This window comes from Lates calcarifer, linkage group LG21, assembly GCF_001640805.2.
Source record: "Lates calcarifer isolate ASB-BC8 linkage group LG21, TLL_Latcal_v3, whole genome shotgun sequence".
Lineage (NCBI taxonomy): Eukaryota > Metazoa > Chordata > Actinopteri > Centropomidae > Lates > Lates calcarifer.
Window position 1 is genome coordinate 18,128,128 of NC_066853.1, and position 22,646 is coordinate 18,150,773.

The 22,646-nt window shown below is 39.7% G+C and overlaps 1 protein-coding gene across 1 annotated transcript in view; it reads left to right on the top strand.

Moving 5' to 3' along the window:
• The window catches only part of LOC108876017 (neurobeachin-like), a 186,317-nt gene that overhangs the window by 99,333 nt on the left and 64,338 nt on the right, over positions 1-22,646 (top strand). Inside the window, 5 exon segments of the mRNA XM_051065349.1 lie at positions 311-375; positions 2,333-2,441; positions 4,488-4,654; positions 13,824-13,948; positions 21,956-22,102. Of these exon segments, the coding sequence (XP_050921306.1) occupies positions 311-375; positions 2,333-2,441; positions 4,488-4,654; positions 13,824-13,948; positions 21,956-22,102 (613 nt within the window).

A 22,646-nucleotide genomic window follows, 5' to 3' on the forward strand; every position in this document is an offset into this window, starting at 1 on the left:
GCACATTGGATCAAAAGGGCATTTTGATACTGATGCTCTGCCATTTTAACTTTCGGTGTGCTTCACAAAGCTGTTTGAGAAAGTGTTTGCTCACTATTGTTAGCTTTTAGCTTTGCTGCTTCTGCAGGGGGTTAAACTGACCATATCAACATGTTTTTTTTAAAACCCAGATCTAATATCAGTTATAAGGATGTGATTATATTGTGTTCTTTTCTGTACATTTAACAAACCATTTACACCCCCATATCAAAAACAAAACAGAAAAGGCAGAGCTGCTTTAAGTAACCGATCACAAACTCCTTCATTTCAGGAGTGGCAGAACTCCATTCAGAAGAACGCTGGCCTGGCCTTCATTGAGCTAATTAATGAAGGAAGGTAATGTATCCATTCACTGTTATACATAAGCTTAAATCTCAAGCCAAGCAGGAGTTTATTCATCCCCTCTGTTATCAGTATGTTCATTTTATTTTTGTGCTCCCCCTGGCAGCCATAAAAAGGTTGCTGGATTAAGTGGCAGGATGTAGATTAGCTCTAAACCTCTTGCCCCCTTTGACTGCTCTGTTGGGGGTAAAGGTAAATAAGACTGTGGTGACTAGATGAGCTAAGAATATCAATACTAGAGTGCAGTCAGCCTTTCTTATCGTCTGCCTTATGAAATCTCTGTGTCTCCCTGTTTCACTGTACATCCCAGTGTCTGTGTTTCACTTTCTGTCTCCCTCCCTCTGCCTCTCAACTCTGGGTGTGGCCAGACTCAGGGATTTCCGTAGAGCAGATCAGGGGCAGCTCAGCCTCCTTGCCCATCTGCTGACCCATCTGCCCAGGCCTTCTCTATGCCCAGGCTCTTGTCTCAGCCCAGCCAGGCTTCTCTGAGTCCCCCGCTGGCCCTGGAACAAAGAACTTCAGTCAGTAGGGCCACACGGCGCTGTCCAGGGTGCTGCTGACAGATACATAATTTCCCAGTCTTACTCAAGTCTGTGCACACCTGCTCTGCTTAACTAGACAGATCTAGAGGTAGCCAGAGTCTGGTAGATCTGTTTGCCTTACAAGGCGTGGCTGACAGAGACGTTGTATCTGCTGTATGTGCAACAACACATACAGTGGGTAGTTGTATGCTGTTCCTCTGTTCCATGATGCAGCTGATTCATTGCCAAGCTTCTATCAAACGCACTAAAAATGCCCTGATTAAACCCTGAAATTAATAAAAGAATTTATAATCCATCATTCGTGTGAGAGAACTGCCCTCAAAAGACACAAAACATGTTGCTCTCAAGAAAAAGTAATAATCTAATAATAGGCAAACAAAACAAAGATGAGTTTAACAAATCTGTTAGATAGACTCTGTCTACAAATTGCTTGTTTTTTTTTTTTTCTAAAGCACAGGTACAATTACCAGGCACTGAACTTACAACACTTTTCAACTGGAATGGTTACTGATTTTACATGGCGGCCTATGAACAATACATTAATTTCACTCAAATCCAGGCTAAGTTTGAATACTTGTATTGATTAGTGTTTCCAAATTACAAAATATTACTGCAGAGGTGTGGTTAGGGAACATGCATATCTTTTTCCTTTCTAATCGTATCACTTGTCACCTTGCTTTCTCATCTATTCTTGGTTTCAAAACAAAGCTTGGCGCTGCCAGCCTCTGTCTTTGAACAGTGGACGTCTGTCTATTAATGAGTGCTTGTCAACAGTTAAAGAGGCAATAGCAGCTGATGAATGCAGCCTCGGGATTACTACCTCTCCTTGGGACAGGAAGGAAATTACAATCTGTATCAAGCATTGGAGAGGAACAGGGGCCGCTTTAATTAAAACAAAGCTAGCCTAATGGTGTGTAAAATGGCATGTAATCCACACACAATAGCCAGGGTGTTTTCAATTATTAAAGATACTGGGATTTAAATGTGAATATGGGCAGAGACCACAGAGCCTCTAGAATCAGCCATGTGAGAAGTTACCCACGGACAGACTTGTCAGCAGTACAGGCACTGGGTTGATGTTCTGGTCAGTGGGAAGGGATGTTCAGTCAATCAGGAACGTGCCAGACAGGCTTCAATGCTCTAATGACACTCCATTCCCTCCTTAATGCTACAGAGGGATCTGTCACTGACCTGCTGCCTTGCAACATAACACAGACAAATGATACTGTTTACTAGCCTGCTCTTTCAACAAGCAGAATGTTGCATGATCCTGACAACCATGCTCCTCCCTCAGGAGTGTCATTACAACAGATTTTAGCTAATAGAAATGCTGTATTTCCTAACTCATGATTTAGATGTATATTAAAATGCTGATCCTGCTGCACTTAAATTTCTCTGCAATGTTAAAGGTTGCTCTGCCATGCCATGAAGGACCACATAGTTCGGGTCGCCAACGAGGCTGAATTCATCCTGAACAGACAGCGAGCAGAGGACGTCCACAAACACGCAGAGTTTGAGGTATAAAATCTACCATCCTTTCTTGTACCTGAAACTGAATGGTGAGTTTGGAGCAGACTTAAAGAAAATATTGTACAAAAGAGAATATTATCACCAGCACTTCTTAATATCACTGCTTCTCCAAATTCAAATTGTCCCTTTGCTATGAAAATAGAATATTTTGTCAATCTATTTTGTCAATCTTCTGATAAACCCTAAACAAATCATGAAACAGCCATTCAACTGTCCATGTAATCCAGTAATCATGTTCCTCTCTATCATCATAGGAACTAATACTTCTTATGAAAGAATTTAATTACTGGTAGCAAAGGGATATGCCAGCAATATTAATTTAGGATTTTAATATGAGCTTTTGCCAATCAACTCAGGGGATAACCTCCTAAGTCTCTATTTAGCCCACCCACATCAAACCTCTCCTGTTTCAGACATGAAAGAAAAAGCTATCAAGGTTTAAGCAAATTGTGAGCGTAATGAGTGTTAAGCGTTTTTTCTTCCAATTGTTTGTCTGTATGGAAAAATACAAAAATATAATATGGCCCTTGTATTTCTCAGTGTAAGCTGGACAAAAAGATAGCGGATCAGACAGAGTGAATGATAGCAAAATTAAGAAACATTTTTTTTTTTTACTGTATTAAAATTGTAGGTTTGGCTATTGTAGAATATCCGAGGACACACACACACACACACATACACACATGCAGCATAATCGCACAATCCTTCAGACACACTTTCACCACCTCTGTTAGCAGCTTGTACATGTGAGGAGTGATGAGTTTCTTATCTGGGAAAAGCAGCCATCCTCAAACAGCTGCTTGATATACAGTTCTTGAGGATCCTTGACCTGCTAGATAAACTGGAAGAGACGGCTAGATATGCAATGTCAGGAGAAGGGGGAAGTGTACCTGGCCCCATCCGTTCTGTCTGCCAACTCCAGACAGCCTACACTTTTCATCTAGGTCTGACGTTACTTTATTACCCACTCTCCAAGATTGAAGATTCACGACGCAGATAAGACATTTTTACAATTAAGTTGGTGTCAGGGCGAAGCATCATATGCTTTAAAGTGATAAATAACATTTGATATTTGTCACAGCATCACATGGTAATGTGAGGTGACAAGCAGAGATTGAGTTATCCACCCTATGAAGAATATGTTGAAGTATAACATCTGACAGAATTCAAATTTGAAGCAGGAAATTCGATTAACTTCCAGCTTCTGTTAGCAAATTAGATTTTGAATATTAGCAAGAGTTCCCCCCCGGGTGGCATGGTGAGACAATCTTGTTTTAGCAGCAAAGATAGTTAGATGGGCTCCTCTAGATTACTTTTAGCCACCTGGAACACTTAGAGACTTGCACTGACTTCTGGAAATTGATTTAAAACCAATATCACCATTTTCCACATTTCATCATTCTGACACTTTGATTAAATATTGCAGAATATTTAACATCATTTGGACTATTGTATCATAGATGTTTTTACTGTTTATTTATTTTTTGCAAATTACAGAAGGCACTGTGTTCTTATGGTACATTTTGTTTCAGAAAATAGCTGCCTATTTACATTTTACAACATTCCTATCAGGCGACAAGAATGTATCCCTTGATATAATGGCAGTGTAGCTTTGTAAACCCTGACAGTCAATATTCTTTGTGGATCTATTAGAGTATTTTCCCCTCGCCTCTAATAGCACCATCCACGTCTACCTAGCAGGGAGCCTCATCTGTCCACAGTAAGGGAATGGCCTGCCTTCATGCGCTCACCATGATTTACTACACTCCTCCAAGGGAGCAGAAATATATCTCTCAGCTGTCCACTAATATCTTTATGCACTCAAGTGTGTTGAATGAAGCCATAACATTCTTCAGCGTGACAAATGCTCCATTAGGGGGTATATATTATTGTGGCCTTATTCAAGTAAAACATTCTCAAATGCTATTAGTACAATATCAGATATCAGTTTTGGCACTGGATACTGTACCTAAAGCCATAAATATACAGTGAGGTTCACACTATGTTTTCTTTTTTTCCCCTTTCTGAAATTAGTCCAACTGTGCCCAATATGCTGCTGATAGAAAAGAAGAGGAGAAGATGTGTGACCACCTGATCAGTGCCGCTAAACACAGAGACCATGTGACAGCCAACCAGTTAAAACAGAAAATTGTCAACATCCTCACCAACAAGCACGGTGCCTGGGGGACACTGGCCCAGAGGTAAGCCCTTACACTTGGACATATGAAGAGCAGGTTCAGACCAACACGGGCCATGTTAAGTCTTTAACATGAACCATTGCTGCTCCATGTTAGGTCTAGCCTAGGGGACAAAAGTTACCTCTTCACAAAACTCTGCAGTGATGGGATAGGACCACCAGTTAATGTCATTTTCCCAGGATCCGATAGGGTCAGCGATCAGGTCAGCAAACGCAATTACAGTGTGGAGTGGCTTAATCCTCTGGGGACAGCTGATTGGCCGGTCGTCCACCATGCTGGGGTGGAAGACGGGGGTTGGGGTGTTTCTGCAGTGTTGTCCAGGCATTCATTGACCCTCTCAGTAACACAGCCCAGCACCTGGTGGTAGTTGGAGACTTCCCCGTGGGCCCTGTTAAAATAACCGCCAGCTCTCCTGCTCTGCCTCCCACCTCTCACCCTCATCCACATGGTCCCACAGATACAGAGTGGACTGGATAGATCAAGAGCTAAACAAACGGAAGTGTTACAACATACTGTTTGTATTTTGTATTGAGCCAAGAGGGGTGACTTTTACCATTTATCTGCTATCATCACAAATGTAACAGCATACATGTAATTGTTACAAAGACAGAAATCTTTAGTTGCAGCTTGCAGATGAAGCTGTTGTGGGGTTTGAGACAAATTTTTGTCTATTAAAAAAAATCACCATCACTGAATTCAGAATAATAAAAAATAAAAACTAATACACTATTGACTCAAAAATTGATCCAAATACTTTTGTTGATTGTGCTGTGAGCTGCATTCTGCAAGATATTAAAAAAGAAAGTCTGCCTCTTATACACAACCCACCACTGCTGATTTGCCAAAACAAATTTTGCCTCTTTGCTGAAACAGTAGCTTTGGTTTTGTTATTACATTTTGAAAATACAGTGCAGATGTTCAGCCACGTTGGCTGAAATTGGGTTTATTTCATATCTTAAACCATGTTTGCTATTGTCAAGAAAAATATTCTAGCTGGTGTAATTAATTTTTATGGCTGTACTTTATGTCTTTGACTTGCAGTAACATTCAAAGAGTTTCCACTCAAACCAGCAGATGTCATAAGCAGCTACATTTGGTTTCTTTTTTCATGGATTCATGGAAGATTATGCACTGTGTCTATTTACTTTGGGATATCAGATGTATGTATATATATAATTCACTGCATCCTTTTCATGGTTTTAAAAGGACATTATTGTGATTCATTTCAGAACTACTGCAGAGGAACACAACGTACAAAAACTGTGTTTTATAGTAATATTTTAACTGTGACTGAGAAGTTTACAGTATTAAAGAACAGATTTTCATAAAACTGACTGAACCTCAGCAACCCACGACAAAATCTATTGGACTGAATTCTGGGCTCTTGTTCAAATATTTATGGAGCCCCTCTCAGAGGCATTGCATTTGCATTGAAACAAAAGGTTATTGAGCGTGGGTGCATTGTAAATGATACCGCAAAACTTCCAACAAATTCAAATTTAATGGTAACCTGCTGGTGAAGAAAAATGATGCAATATGCTCACAAGCTCAAGGCAGTGTTGCAGTTCAGCAGCTTAGTCTTATTCAATGCTACATTAACTTTCCCATTTATGCTGCTCTTGTAAAATATAAAGCCCTCCAGCATTTTTGAGGTGGCTGTCTGTTATATCTGTGTGTGTGTGTGTGTCTGTGTGTTTGTGTGTGTGTGTGTGAGTGTGAGTGTGACAGAGAGAGAGACTTGTTAATGTTTGTTTTCACCCTCATGCACAGAAATTGCTTTGCCTTTTACTCCTAAGTTCTGCCTTGAGACACGCCACAGGATATTTATCATTTGTGTAGAATATATTATAAACAAAATTACTCTTAGGCAGCTGGGAGACAGAACTAGTGTAACTTATATGTTTATATTTTGTTTTCTTTTACCAGTGCGTTTGCAACTGTGCTCATTAAATTTATATAACCGCACGGTCTGCCATTAGATGCATCCGTTTTTGTCTGAATTACAGACATCTGCAGGTTGTCTGTGTCTCTGAGGACCGCTCTATTTTGAGCCGTTGTTCTTTTTGTGGCAGACAGTGTAAGGAATTGTCTTGCAGCGCAGACAACAGCCGGCAATGAGGAAGTAATCTGTGCGGGGCTTGAAAACAGCTGGTCTGCAGTCATGTGATCTGAGTGAGGAATAAGCAGATCAGACCCAATGGTGGCCTGTTAGCTCATACTATGCTTGCTTGATGATGAATGTCCCCCTGTATAGAGTCGGCATAGGAAAATCAATACTCCTCAAATTGAAACAGTATAGGGTTGTATTGATCCGCAGTGCTAAATCAAAACGAGGAGGCTTTGATACATCTCTCCAAGACAGCTCCCTGCCCAGTAATGACACACTATCAATTTTAGCTTTACACTGATAAATCAAGTTGAAAATTGGATGTCAGAGTTTTTTCCAGGGAGAGAGTGATTTTCCCTGCCCTCTGGTCCCCTCTGCTGTTGACCTCTGAACCGTGCCAGTGGATTATAAAGTTCAGGCTCGTCTAAAGTGAAAGTAGATGTCAAGGCAAGGCTGATGAATTCGTTGAAGAATAATGTCCACCACTTTTGCAGCAAAGGACCACCTTACCGTGACGATACTATAAATTCTCTCTCATTTTGCAGCTCTCTCACACTGCAAGGCACCGCTGAGAGGTAAATTAAGTAACAAATGTTTGTTTCACGCAACAAAAATTTTTAACTCCTCAAACAATTTAAGCTACACTGCTAGAATTACACAATGGCAGGTTAAAATACTTACAATTTGTGAGTTTTTCCTGAATTTTTGAAATGTAGAGGTATCATTTAACATTTATGCCTCGTTTAAACTTTTACATTGTACACAGCATAGAGTGAGTTTATTTTTATTGGTGTATGCACCATTTACATCTTGTAGAGGTAATAAAGCCAGACATAGATACCCAGACACACAGAGATTTTAGCTTAAGTATTCACAATCTGAACTTCAGTGAATCTCTTTTGTGTCATTCTCTACCATTCATTCGCCAGCACTCCTCAGGTACTAATTGTTTCGACAACCAACCTAAAAGAAATGTAAAAGGGCCTGAAGGAGACAAACCTCCCTTTGTTCCCATGTGGATGTCCATGTTCACATCAGCAGCATCAGTGACAGCTGATGGAGGAGCCCCCACTGGCCCCCACAGCAGACCTTAACCTTACCTGACTAGTCTATTGATTGTCAACATTTCTTCTGTATAATTACTTTTTTGTAGCAGAGAAGAGAAAGGAAAATGGCGGCATATATTGATCTGTGCCAAGGCAGTGAAACCGCCGTTTCCCTTGACTAACAGTGAGTTTCATCTCTCACACGTGATGAATGGTAACAATCTGCCTGTGGATAATAACTTTGTGATGGAATGAACCTTTTTACTCACTATGTGCCCAGAGTATTTGGTCTCGCCTGAAAGGGTTATCAATTCTAATACAAGTCCACTAGCACAAAAGGGGACGCATCTTTAGAGGGCCATACAGCGTCAGAGGGTTCAAGGTCTGATGACCCCTCTGGGGCAAAAAAAGAAAGACCAAGGTCTCTGGGTGAGCCTGACAAAATAAACAAAAATCAGCTTGGGAGGATATTAAATATAATTCAAAAATCTTATTCTTTCTGACATCTAGAGTCGGTAAATGTGTATCTTATTTGCTCTCTGTGTAAATGTGAGCATTCTTGTGATCAGTGTGTTCAGCTAATAACTTACTTTTTTATAAAATTTGTAAGAATATTCTACTGTTACTTGGCTAATCCTCAAAATCTCCACAGAATGAATGTACCCATAGAGCCCACTTTTTTGCTGTGGATTACATGCAAAGTTTCTATTCTGCACATGACACCAAAGCTGACTCTGTCTGAGCCAAGTCCTCTGTATACACTCTTTCATTTTTCACTCCACTATCTAGAGAAGGATCAATAAAATGCAGCCCAATTTAGAACAGCTTGCCAGTGCTAATGTTTTTTTTTTTTTTTGTTTTGTTTTTTAATTCTTCATCTTGTCAGTCCTTATTTAAAACATGATGCCGCTTTGTTCTTGCAAGCTGATATTCTCTCAACTGGCACTTGTTCTTGACCTATCACCAGGCTCTTTTCCCTTGGGGTACTCTTAACCTTGCACACTGTGCTAATTATCCCTGGAAAAAGGCCCATTCACACAATCATCAATTTCATCGGACGCTGAAATTGAGCTGGGCATTGCCTGACTGTGCCCCATTTCTGATGAAAGATGGGGATCCACAAATCTGGCGATCCCGGGGAGTTCACCTACAGTACAGTACAGCTCCTCATCCCACGTCTGATCGCGTACGTCTGTCTTCATTACACCAGATGACCTGGAGTTAATCTTGTTGCTGCTGTGTTGTTTCCCTTTCGTCTTCGTCCAATATCCATTCCTCAGTGTGTCTCCTTTCTATCTCTCAATCTACAAAAGAAACATCAGATTCAGTAACGAGAAGCATTTGGATCTTAGCTTGGTATCCTCAGTGCCTGCAACAGTGTTGAGTGTAGTGATGATAAGAAATGGCGAAATTAAAGAGATGAAAGTCTTGTGTGCCATTTCCAGCCCTCTGTGATAATCTGATCATGATGTTGGCCATACAATCACTTAACACTTGGCATTCAACAGACACATGATCAAACTTGATGTGTTTTTATAGAGGAAATTACTGTGTATTTTCTTTCTTAGTTTATAGGTTACTTTGAAAGCAGTGGGCTGAGAAATAGTGATGACCATATGGTTGCCAGTCACCACTTTTTGATGCACAGTGTCTTTTTTTTTTGTTGCTAGTTTTTCATCTAAATCAGCAGTATATAGAAGAATGTGGCGTAAAAATGCTTACCAAAAAGAATGCACTGGTTGACAGACAATGTTTTCGCATAATTCCTCGGTTTGGTTTTTTAGTGTCTGCCAGCTGCCTGATGGTTTTCATGATGTGTGGAATCCCTGTCATTACAGATCCACATATCTGGTTGTCATTTCATCGGGATCAAAGGACTCGTTCAATCAAGTAACGTTATTGGGTCAAATGAGAGGTTTCTTACATTTCTGGACTGAGTATGGTGCCAGAATTTCCTCAGTAATTATGTTTGGGCAGGTACATGTTACTGGAAGTTGCTAATAAACAATGTCTTTTGTTTATTTTAGTTTTTATTTCTTTAAAAAAAAAATATATATATTTTTTAAAATTTTTTTAAATTTTTTTTTTAGTTTGTTTGTTTCATGGCTGCTTTTAGGTGCAGCAGCATCTATATCGCAAACAAATTTCTCGTGGACTTTGTAACTCACAGTCAGACCCCGTTAGGACAACTGAAAACGAAAGAAAAGACTGCTTGTCCTCCGCAATACACCAAAAGTGACATGTGTTCAGTGTCCCAGTGTGTGTGTGATAGAAACCAGTCACTGCGCCTTTGAATAGAATTGTCGCTGATTACTGGTATTTATTATAATTACCCCTTACTCATGTCACCAATAGAAGCTTTTAAAAGGAGTATAATGGTGTTTTATTGAATCAGCATGTCCCTGTCCTTCCTCCCAACCGCCTCACACAAATCTCCTCTGAGCAAAAAATAGAACAAAAAGGAAATCTTTAACCATGAGATCCTCCTCTTCCTGCAGTCCATCCCTGTTCATGTTTCAGTGAGCCCTTCTGCTCCCAGTGACTTGAAAAACAGTTAATTGTTGCTTTTGACGATAGATTGTTGTAATCGTTTTTATTTCAGTGATTTTATCTTAATTTTAGGGATCTTATTTCATTTGCAGAGATGACATTACAATGCATGAATTCTAGTGATGTATGGAGCACTCTAAAATGGCTGATCTGTAGTTTTTGTTGGCTTTTCATTTATGTGGCCTGAGCATGAGACAGTTATTTACTGTTTCTCTTTCCCCCAGCTGACAGACAATTCAGACCTTAAACCAAGCACTTTAATCCAGTTAATGACATAGGTTCAAGTTTACCCATTTACTAGCTCAGGTTTACCATTTTATTCAAGCACCAATACCATTCTCCAGATAATCAGACAAAATATGAAGGAAACAAAATAGGGTCTCTGCTGCTGTAATAGAAACAGTAGCACTAAGAATATATCACTCTCTAATCCAATATGAGCCCTTGTCAGCTGTCAAAAGTATCTCTCTTTTCTAGAATGATGTTATAGTTTCATTTCCGTTATCATTCCTTTTATTTTTCTTTTCCTCCCCATCTTATTTTGAATTATTCCTGTCAGCTTTCCCTTTCCTTTTACAAACAAAACACATTCCCTGTAGACTGGGGTGATCTGGCACCTCAAAAACCTCAACACTGGCTCCTTGAGGAAAGCTGCGCTTTAAATACCTATTTGAAAGAGGAGAGAATAGATGATAGTCCTCTTACACATTTATCCAACTGCACTTAGCAAGTCTGGAAGCGTCCATAAATAATGGTGCTCCTGTTTCCTGTAGGTTATCAGTGCTGGAAAATTAGCTTTTAAAATGCGGTTTGAAATCCATTTGGGTGATTGATGGGTGACAGGACTAATAAATTTTGCCAGTTTCTAGGAGGCCGGCTTACAGCCATTCTTTATGGTTGTCATGAAGCCAGACACATTTGATGTGGAAAATAAGGAGGTCTCAAGCAAACTCTGCTTAATAAAGATTCCTATTGGATGGACAATTTGTTGTTGTTACACAGACAATACAGGCAACTGGCTTTCTATTAATAATTCTGAAGCAGGTATTGTGTTTTATCACCTATACTGAAAATTTATTGTCTGCAGCCTTGAGAAATATAGGGATCTTGATCGTTAGCTTTTGCAGTATATTACATAAATAGCACAAATGTGTGCCATCACATTTCTTACTTGCTTCTCATTTTCCACCATGCTTTTAAGACATGGATGAGCTGTTTGGTGGCCCTGTGCCACCTCAGAAATCCCTTGTGTGAGAGCTCAGTAGTTGTAGATCTCCATCAGGAGTGTATTCTTCCTGTGCACTTTCTGGACCACCCTCAGAGAGGCGGTTCTTTTAGCACAGCACTTTGGCAAAGTCCAAATCCGGTCTAGCAATGACCACATAGTCTAGAATATCACAGGTCCTACTCAAACAGCAGAATACCACATTCAAACTGAAACCATCTGCACAGGACTGAATGAGGAGAAGAGAAATCGAAATGTTGACTTTCAACTAATTAATCAGTCATTGTAACTGGAGGGTTTCGTTTGTTGTGCATTTGCTGTTAAAGACAATTGAAGATATTTGTGGCTTAAACTTAGGTTGGACTCAAATGCGCATCCGTAAGCAGACCAAATAAAATGCATCAAATGCAGTTAATACTTTTGTAACAAAATCTTCAAAGTGGCGGATTTATCCCCCACTGGCATCTGCTGTCTATTTGCACTAAGAATTAGGGGGACATAATCTTTAGCAGTAATCGCCCAGTTGCCTACAGTGGATTTACATTTTTCACACTGTGTAATCTTGCGTTTACAATATCATTTACGTGGGTTTCTCCTTTCCACCCACTGACATCTCTCTTTTCCTCAGTTAAGCTTTGAGGGAGATTGACAGGGGACAAGCTCAAGGCGTTGAGGCTTGCTTTGCATACAGCGGCTCATGATACTTTGTGCATACAACGTGCGCTCTCTTGCACGCACACATGCACATACTCAGTTTTTGATTGATACTTAACTGAAACTGAGCTCTTGTTGCTGTCAGAGCCCAGCTAAGTCTCCTGAGCCTCTTGATTTCTGACATTTGTAGATATTATATTCATAGAGCAAGGAAGCTGTATTTTGTGATGTGATCCCCCTGTAACACTTTAATCTGTTTAGACTGCTTCAATACTGTGGCAGGGAAGGGGGCAGAAACCATACAATGAAAGAGAAGGCTGCCTGCCAAGGTCTTACTGAATCCTGCACGCACTGAAAAATCTCTACTTGGATTTGGACACACAGTACCAGATCCTGGGTTTTGTTTAGAGCTTTGGATGCCTGTTTCTAGTATTTTACTTACTTATAATATAGAAGTAAAGACAGCATTTTAGATATGAGCATGAAGAGTTCTGTTATACAACGCATGTGTTATGTTTGTATAATAAACAGCAATAAAACTGTATATATGAGTTAAACTGTGTAGGTATTGTAGTGCTCTCTCGTATCCTCACATATTGTAGCTGTTGAAGTTCAACAGAATGAAGCAGAGTGATGCTATATATCTTCACATTTGGTGGAAAATGAAATGAAAATTAATCTCATGCCAGGCTGATGTAATCACCTCTTACCTTACTGTCAACTGCACACCAATTATTTGAATCATCGCTGTTTTTTATGTATTACTCTTCCCTGTTAAGAGTAAATTAAAGCAAGACTCCCTTTTTGCTGCATTTCCCTCTAAAGAAGACATAAAGGCTTTGAAATCACTCCAGCTAGTGCACAGTTGGAATGAGCAGCACTTGGTAACCTAATGCTAGTCCTGGTGCTTAATGGTTTGCATTAGCTGCAAGCAATAAAATTATCCCAGGTCCTCACTAATGTTGGAATAATCATTTACAAAGATGGTTACCACATGCTGGAACTGTTTTCTTCTTTTTCTCTTTTTTTTTACGACCCTAATTCGCTGTTATTAATAATGAATAAAAATGCAATTTTCTGTCGGGTTGCTCCAGGGCTCTGGGAATCATTTCAATGAATATTTCAGCACATTATTTTAATCATGGCTCCACATATGCAGGGAGGGGGCTTGTTTTATAGGCTCATGCCTCAACCGCCCCAAGACCCCGATCATTAAACCCCACGCTGTCTGCGTTGAGGTTTCTACCTTTGATTTACAAGACTTGTTAAAAAACATTGTAAAAAAGGAGGCAAGCTGTGCCATTTATACTTGTAATTTGATGCTGTATTTGTTAATGGGAGTGCCTGTGATTTATGTGTGCAGCGGCTGCTGCTGCTCCCTGCTGTTCTGATGCTATAGGCTTTAGCAGAGGTAACATTACTGGGCTTCTGCAGAGCATGCCACTAGTCAGCCTAATAAATCTACTATCTGTGGCCTAATTTTTCTCCTCAAGATGTTTTCCCCTGATAAAGAAGCGACTGCTGTAATCAGACCATCACTGAGGGGTGTGTGCTCTGTCTAACCTGCCTGTCTTCTTGTCTCTATTACAGCCAGCTGCACGACTTCTGGCGTCTCGACTACTGGGAAGATGACCTGCGGAGGAGGCGGAGATTTGTCAGAAACCCATTTGGCTCCACCCACTTAGATATCACATGCAAGTCACTGCAGGAGTATGGTGAGTTTATCATTTCTTTGTGGAGTGTTTTGTTTAACTCTCTAAGATTAGGCAGCTGAAAATTCAAGGATATCATTAGCCTATATTAAATGTAGAATATCAGTGTTGTCAGTAAAGCAAGCATAGAAAGAAAGCATTAAAAGGCACAAATGTTTAGCCCAGGCTTGTCCGTATAGGTTAGCATATAACTCAGGAGAAGTTAATTGTCATTTTTATAGGTAACATATTTATGAGTCCTGTGAATTGAACATGACACATCCACTTTATTGCATTTTTTATTTCCATCACAACACATACTCAAGAACAAATTACATCTCTCGCTTTATTGTTTTCTTCTCTTTGCCTGGAACTTTTCCTATTGACCCAGGCAGTCTTGTAGTGTTGCCCACCACCTTGTGTCAATTTTGCCTTATGTCATGCAACACTGACCTTTAAAGGAAAGCAACTCAGTACTATTAAACACTCTTGGCCCCTCTCTCCTGCCTGTAATTGAATAACAGATGAAAAGTATTAATGACACAGGGGTGAATGCATTGATTTTGAAATTAATGGAGTAAGCACCTTTTTAACTTTATAGAAAATAGAGAACAGGCAATGCATTATGGTCAGGGTAGCCTTTTAAAATGACTGGAGACTTACAGCAACATATGCATAATGATCGCAGTGTTCACTGACCTCATGTGTGTCTCAGTGTTGAGCTACATGAAGACGACCGTTGGCTAGGTTCAGGATGTCATCTGGCTGCCTTCAGCTCTAGCTCTGCCATGGCTGCTGTACGAAAATCATGGCGGCTCTGTAGATAAACACATGCCAGCTGCTGCCTCAGCTGCAGGTGGTCCATATATGAGACGCACATGCAATAATTACACCTTCTGCTTTAGATTTTATGGTGGCTCCATTATTTTTAGCCATAAGCTAATTTTGTGGGCTTTTTTGGTGATGTGTTGATTCTGTTGTGGGGAGTACTCAAGTAAACAGAAGTTACAACTATAGCACTTTAACCTGTTTAGAAATAGTTAAGGCTCTTAACAGCTTTGGTATAATTCTGAAAGAGATATTGCTTTGCATTGCATCAACGTTGCCTGCTTGTAAATACCAGCAGACATGTAAATCATACAGAGACATAAACAGAAGGTTCTCAAACCACTCCTGCAGCATAATCTGCCCTACTGTTTTCAGTAGGGACGTTTTCAGGATGCTCCAGGCAATCCTCAGCTCGCTAATAACTATTATTACCAATTATTAGTAATAAGCCTTATTAAGGCTTTAAAAGCTTTTGCTTTAGCTTACATCTTTTTATGATGTGTTTTCAATATTTATTCATCACTGTGTATTGGATTAAGCCTTAAGTGTTTTTTAATCATCTTTGTATTTTTACATAAAGAAAATAAAAATCATTTCAGTTCAGTTTTGTCCCATCCAGTTAAAAACAAACAAACAAACAAACAAACAAACAAACAAACAAACAAACCAAAAAATCTTCTGGCAGTAGTTGCTGAGGTATGTGGAGGCCACAGTTCAACATAGAAGCACAGAAGTAGAATATCAAGCTATGTTTTGGAGAAAACTGTGACTTTCCCTCTTATCCTCTGGGAAGGAGCTTCCTTTTTAGAGCACATTTACCTCTTTAACCACAATGCAGTGGCTCAAATTGGTATATGTGTGTATCATCTCCTTTAGTGAATTATATGACAGATATCTTCAAGACAATGCCACAAATACATATCATGTTAATTTAGTCCATCAAATCACCAAAATCTGTGTTTGAGCTATCAGCTTTGCTCATGTCGTTTGACATTAGAGCCTCAGTGTAGTTGACTGAAGACTTGTTGAAGTCCTGCTGGCATGCAGTGGTTTTAATGAGCAGAATAATGTATAAACTTGTCAAGTGAAAGGGATCGCCTGCGGTCGGATGGCCCTTTTGCTCTCCTTGAGAGGTGAGCTGCACTTTCAGGCTTTTTCCAGCAGACTTTGATGTGGTTGCACAGCGGAGGCCAGGTTTTGTTATGAGTTAAAATGAGAAGGATCTTTTGTTCTTTTTTAGAGCTTCAGTAGATTTCGTTGGCAGTGACAGTTGGCAGTGACAGTTGGCAGTTTTTGTTTTAAATGTACTATGACAGTTGGTGTGTTTTTTTATGAATATTCACTTTTAATTAGCATGGTATTAAAGATAGGACCTGTCTTTAGCAGATAACCCTGGCGCTGAGGCTCAGAGGTTGGATATCCATTAGTCATAACATCCAGACTTTGTTTCTGGGATTTGACAAGGACTCCATAGAACTTTTTAGTGGGCTCCCAGCTGCATAGGCACCAGAGCAGAAAAACAAAGAGGCTTGTTTGAGTTGGCCCTTGAGAGTCATTATTAAAGCTTTAAAATCTGGGACTATTGGAGAACCAGTAGGTTGTCCAAATTTAATACACAGTTTCTGGTTTGACAGCAGGATATGACAATATACACTCAGCCACCATCTTGAGTTTTGAAGAGGGCAGACTTACACTGTTATGTTCACAGTAAATGTCAGTCTTGAGCTCACTTGGGGAAAATGAAAGTGAGTAGGATTTTTTTTTTTCACAAGGAACATTTCAGTGAATGAGTGGCCTGCGTCAAGAGTCTCACAATCATCTGTGTTTTCTCTTAGATGTTAAAAAAAATACATATATAATTTAGATAAATTTTGCGAGTTTAGTTGTTGGATAAATGTATTCTTTTGCTGTGTGGATTTCTAAGAGAGATTGTTTAACCAATTATATTGACCACTTATGAGTTTTTTGAAATCTGATATTTATATTTTTAGACTAAAGTTGCCAGTGGCAATATTTTTTAAACCCCAACATAAAAATGTGACCTCTGACCCAATAAAAAAGTTCAGTGCTTTCCCCAGAATTATCATATATCAAGCTGAAACAGAATATAGCTCATCCTCTGAGAACAATTTAAATTAACATTCTTCCTAAAATTCTCTCAGAGTGCAAATGTCGAAAGGAGAAATCAAGCTTAGTTGCAGCATCAGTGTAACCTTTGTAATCACTTTTGTGCAATGTGTGTGCCTGTGTGTGAGAGTGTGTACATTCATGGACATGTGTGATGGGAGGTTAAACTCTGCCTTAAACTCTGCCTCGTTGTCTATTAGTAGCATTGACAGCTTAGCCAGCACATTCTGTCTCTGCCCTCTGCCTGTAATAACCTGCCCTGTTAGAGCCAGCCATGGCCCAGTATCAGAGTATATTGTTAGGTGATTGGAACTGGGCAAGCATGAAATGGAAGTCACGTTAATATTGATCCAAGTGTTTAACGGGGTGTTTTACCTCCGGGTGTCCTTGCTGTCTCATTTCAGGTGAGCAGCTTCTCTCAGAACTGATTGCCCCGGGCGGGGATCTTTATAGCTCTTTACTACAGCAGAGGCACCAGCCTCATGATGTGATATTAACCTTCTCCAGCTTTATAATGAAACATATTAAACAGTGACAAATGACATCAGGGCATTCACTAGCATGCAGATCCGGACACTTGAATGCTGGCGTTCAGTAAATACACGATAATGCTTAGAAACGGTTATGTGGCGTACCTAACGCTCAGGTCCAGATGGGGATTATTAGACGCTGCTGTTAATGTTTTGATGAAGAGAAGATGAGGTTGTTTGTAACCTCTGGCAGCACAGTAGACACGCACTGCACATCCCAGGATATTGAATAAAGATCAACCCAAGAGGAAGCGTCTGCACTATATAAACTTCCCTACATCAAAGTTATAATGTTTACTTTTACAGTCTCAAAACACATACTCTGCAATACGGATGGCTTGCATCACAGGAAGTATGAAGCTGTCATTTTTTCCCCCCCTCATTTCATCTTTCAGTGCAGAGTAAATAAAAGTGAGGAGACAGAGGGCAGAATTGCATCGCCCTAGCGGTAATGCAATCCCATGGACTGGACTTTTTCTCTCCATGTGGAATGTGGAGCCTGTGGAGAGAGTGCGTAGGAGGGCAGGATTTGAAACAGATAGAGTCTGGGAAACGGAAGAGATATATTTAAAACATTCTATAGAGCTCACGTTATATGGATATTGGAATGACTGCACAAAACACTGATGTACATGTACAAGATAGTAAATATAAGCTAGGGAACTGAGGCTTATACTAATGCACGTTATCTACATAGATCTGACAGAATGAGACATAAAACAGAATAATTCCTGCAAAAACCCTCGAGTTTAAGATCTGTTTTAAAGTCTTTGTTTAGAAGGAGGTCAAGATAGCTTTGTGTCATAAGCTGTGTCCAAATTGCTGCCTGTCATATCAATTGACAAACATTCTGTGATTTTTTCAAGAGACCCCATATTTGCCTTTTTCCTGCATACTATCCAGATCTTCCCTTGCTGATCAAGCCACTTCATGAAAACCCAAGATATTTTGTGTTTTATTTATAGTCATGTATATTGAATTACCTAGAGTATTTGTTAAATCAGCTTTTTTTTTCTTCCTGAGTTGAAGTTCTCATACAAGTTAGCTGAACCTTAAGTAAAACATTATGTTGTGGATTTCTTTTTGAGGAAAGGCAGTGAAGTGGTTGAGGCAGGGTGTACGTATAATACATAGGCGACTTAGAAAAACACATGCTTGCCGGCTCTACTGAGGCTATAAAAATGAAAGGCCAGTGCCACAAAACTCTCCAGTGTTGCAGTATATGAAACATGGACCTTTGGCAGAAGTACTATAGTGGATTCAACAGTCTTTTAAAGGCCTTTCAACTCTTATCTGTTCCATACTGAATAGTAAAACTACTGAACACTGAAGTAAAGTTCAGTTGAATTGGGCTTTAGCTTGTTCACAAGAGAATACATTTACTTGATTTCATCACTCATTAACTCTGAGGAAATTTCTCCTCATGCATGTTCTTTTTTTATGCAACTCGATTTTTCATTATAATGGTGAACACGATGAAATTTACGCTTTTACTTTCTGGGAAACTGTAACCATTGCCATTAAAAAGTTGTAAGTAATTTCTCCAGTCTGCTTCTCCTATCAAAACAAATAGACGTTTTTTTCCTTAAGTGATTTTCCACTGGTTTACACTTTCGATTGTGTTATATCCTGCCACCAAATCACGTTTCCACAGGAATTACATCACATTAAAGTAAAGAGACTATTTTATTGCATCTTTAAAAAGAGTCACATCCTGTTTTTTTTTTCCTCCAATTTTCAACTTTGCAATAAAATCATATCTTCAAAATAAAAGAATATAATCAAACATAACAGTTATGTAGGTTTGTAAAATGGCGACAGCTGAAACTTACATTGTTAACTTAATATATGAACTCTAATAAAATCTCTTGGACTCCACGTTGAAATTTAAAATATATTTAATCTAAAATATATTTGACTTTGTATCAAAACACATCAGGTCATTCCATAACCTGTGATTTGTCATGAAAATGTAATTGTATAAGAAGTAAACAATGTTAATCAACAGTATGTTTTTTTTTTTTATATGTAAACATTTTCAGCATGTTTTCAGGGAAGCTGTGCCACAGGGGGCGTTTGGTGGATATTCTAAAAGGAACTCAGGACCATGGATTGTAGTTGAACCCCAGTGATGAGTGCTCAGGGGCGGCCTCCGTTGGCCACAGCTGGCACGTCTTTATCAGCCTCCAAAGGGGTCATGAGAGCTCTGCAATGCACTTTACTGAGTGTAATTAGCACACTCTGAGGCAGTTTCAACTCAGTGATTGAACAATTGGACCCGTGAGACTAGTGATCGGTGGCTTCTCCTGGCACCGGTCCTGAAGAGCTTGAGAGTAGACATGAAATGAAACTGCTGTGATTCTTTCAGAGATGTTCAGAAGTCAGTGGCAGTAGCCTCTGAAGGACTGCTCACTTTGTAAGGTTAATTAGAACCATATTAGATGGCATAGTATCATTATATTTGAGAGAAAAATTTGACACAATTTGTGGCTCCTTGGTTCTTTTAAGCATAGCAGTTGCATTGCTTGGTAGTTTGGTGCATAATTGCACAAGACCAACGTAACAGTATTCTGAAGATCAGCTCAAGGTCCTACTAATTATATAATTTGCAGAGTATAATCACAGTTGAATTCAAGGATGATAAAATATAAAAACAGAATGAGAACTTCAGCTTCTTGTGCCATAAAATCAGTTGAACAAAGACTGTGTAAATCCTTCAGTGTGTGATGATGGGATATGCACACAGTATCTACCCCACCCTGCACTGTCTCTTGTTCTTTTTAATTTTAGGTCACTCATAAGAGTTAGATCAGACGGTCATTCCCTTTGTTCTGCCATACAGTGGTCAGAGGTGAACACATTAAAAGCTTTCCATTGGGTCTGCTTCGGCACCACTGCGAAGCAAGTACCCTAATAGTGACAAACTGCGACCCTTTTCACAGCAGCACTTTTAATACGAGAATATCTCCAAGTCAACAGGCCATCACTCATGAGAAGATCACTTTTCGTGTCAGCACATTTTCTCCCTCATGTCATAGCTCTTTGTGTCTTGCTATTTACAGCCATATTACATTTTCTGCGAGAGCTAAGTTGCATTGTGGGGTAAAGCTGGTCCTCTGCCATGCACTCATACACCCCCCCCCCACACACACATCACTTGATGTTGGCCATTTGCGATGTAGAAATCAGCACAGTTTATTTGGTCTACTCAACCCTGTACAGACTTGCCAATCAGAACATCAGCCTGTCTGCTGAGCGTTCCCTCATTTACTTGTAGCGTAATGATGGTTTATAGAATTACAGTTTTAAGTTTCACTCATTCTGCTTTGATCTCTGACCGCTGGCTGGCTTTTGCCTTTAACATTACACAGAATTCATTTCCGAAACTCACAGACTTCTTCCCTCTGTCTGATGAAAGCGCCCCAGATATGAGACAGAGCAGGAAGCAGACTTTTTTCTCAGTAGCAGTGTTGACAACAGTCAAATGTGACCTCTTCAAGACAAGGTACATGTTCCTCAGGGGAGGGAGAGGCGAATTAAGAACTGTGCTGAAAGGAAACATGTCAGACGGGTGTCAGCCACCTCCCATTTCTTGATATGTGCTCTTCCTTTTTGTACACGCAAGTCTCTCCTCTGGTTATTTCCTACACTGGACTTCAGAAAGACAAATTCACATAAGCTTTTCGAGCAGCCGTGTGGCAAGCACATGTTGGAGATGGGCTGATTTAAGCTGATAAATGTGTTTTGAGACCTCTTTGTTTTTCAGGATGTATGAGCACATCTTTTTCAATAAGCGTGCTCCACCGTAGCTATATGATGAAGTCCTGGAGTAAGCAGCCTCCTAATTGTGCTGTCTGCTCAGTCTCACTCTTGTCAAGTCTCCAAAAGCGGCAAATGATATTTCTAATCGACTACGAGCTGGAGATGTATCCCCCGACTCAGCTGTTGGTCTTTCAAGATACAGATAGTGTTTCATTGTTGACCTTGTCTGAAAATAAAAGCTGAAACATCTCTGATGTTCAACCATGTGAAATGTATTCTGTGAACGCATGTGTGCCGTGACATTCTTTCATTTGCTATGGCAAGTACATTAGTGATCATCTCATTTCAGGTTCATCCTGCATATCATTGTGTATTTCATACAGAGACTGTCCATGATTATTTCCTTTTTCATATTTTATGAGATGTTCTTTTTATGAACATATAAAACAGATTATTTTGTTTGAACTTGTGGATATTCCCAAACCTGGTTAGAATAAACCATAGCTCATATCCAGAAATGTGATTATGTTTGCTCAGTTATTTTGAGGTTTGTATATATAAATATCATTGTATAAGTGTGTTGCACTATTACTTATAGTTTACATGAGTACCAATTTATTTGTCCTACTTTTCAAATGTAAATTGAAAACTAGTTACTGTGTGTGTGTGTCTGTGTGTCTGTGTGTGTGTTGTGTCCACGTAAGCATAATGACGGATATTTCTCTGAGGTTTAGAGGGCAAAGTGCAATATTTAGTGGTCTCTCTCTCATAATTGTTTTTACAGGGTCAGAGGAGGATGAGGTGGTCAAGTCTAAGAAGGCTTTCCGCAGCCAAACTGTGGCCAGCCAGAACCCTGAGACAGAGCTGCTGCTTGAGGGAGACGACGATGCTGTCAGCTTGCTGCAGGAGAAGGAGATGGACAACCTGGGTGGTAAGTCAGCACACCAGCACCCCCATTACTCCCAAGTTAACGTTGTCTCTGCTGGAGTGTCAGCACTTGTCTTTAATAGCTGGCATAGTTAGTGTATACATGATCAATATCAGTGCATCAGATGAGGCATTTGGACCAATGTAGTAGCTGATATAGATATTTGGCATTTCTTTTATTTTGTATTCAAAATGTATTTATCTAATACTTGAAGGGAGTTTAATGGTTGGGTTCTGCATTTCACCATCAGCGTAGTTCTGGAGTCAAAGCTTTTTTGTCAGTGTTCTGATCTGGTTAGTTTTGCTTAAGTTTGACAGCTACGTGTTTGTTTTGGTCTGATAAGTGTCCCTCTCTGTTGTGTTTTGGGCCTCTTCAGCACGGTTCCTTCCTCGTGTGTTTATCTCCAGAGGCAAGTCTCTTAAAGTTAAACTAACTCCGGAAAGATAATCAATCCAGATATGTCACAATTCATATTTAGGATTTCTCAAGCAAGCAGTGATTCAAGTTTATATGAACCGCTGCGTGCCAATACTTTACAGTGGCCTTA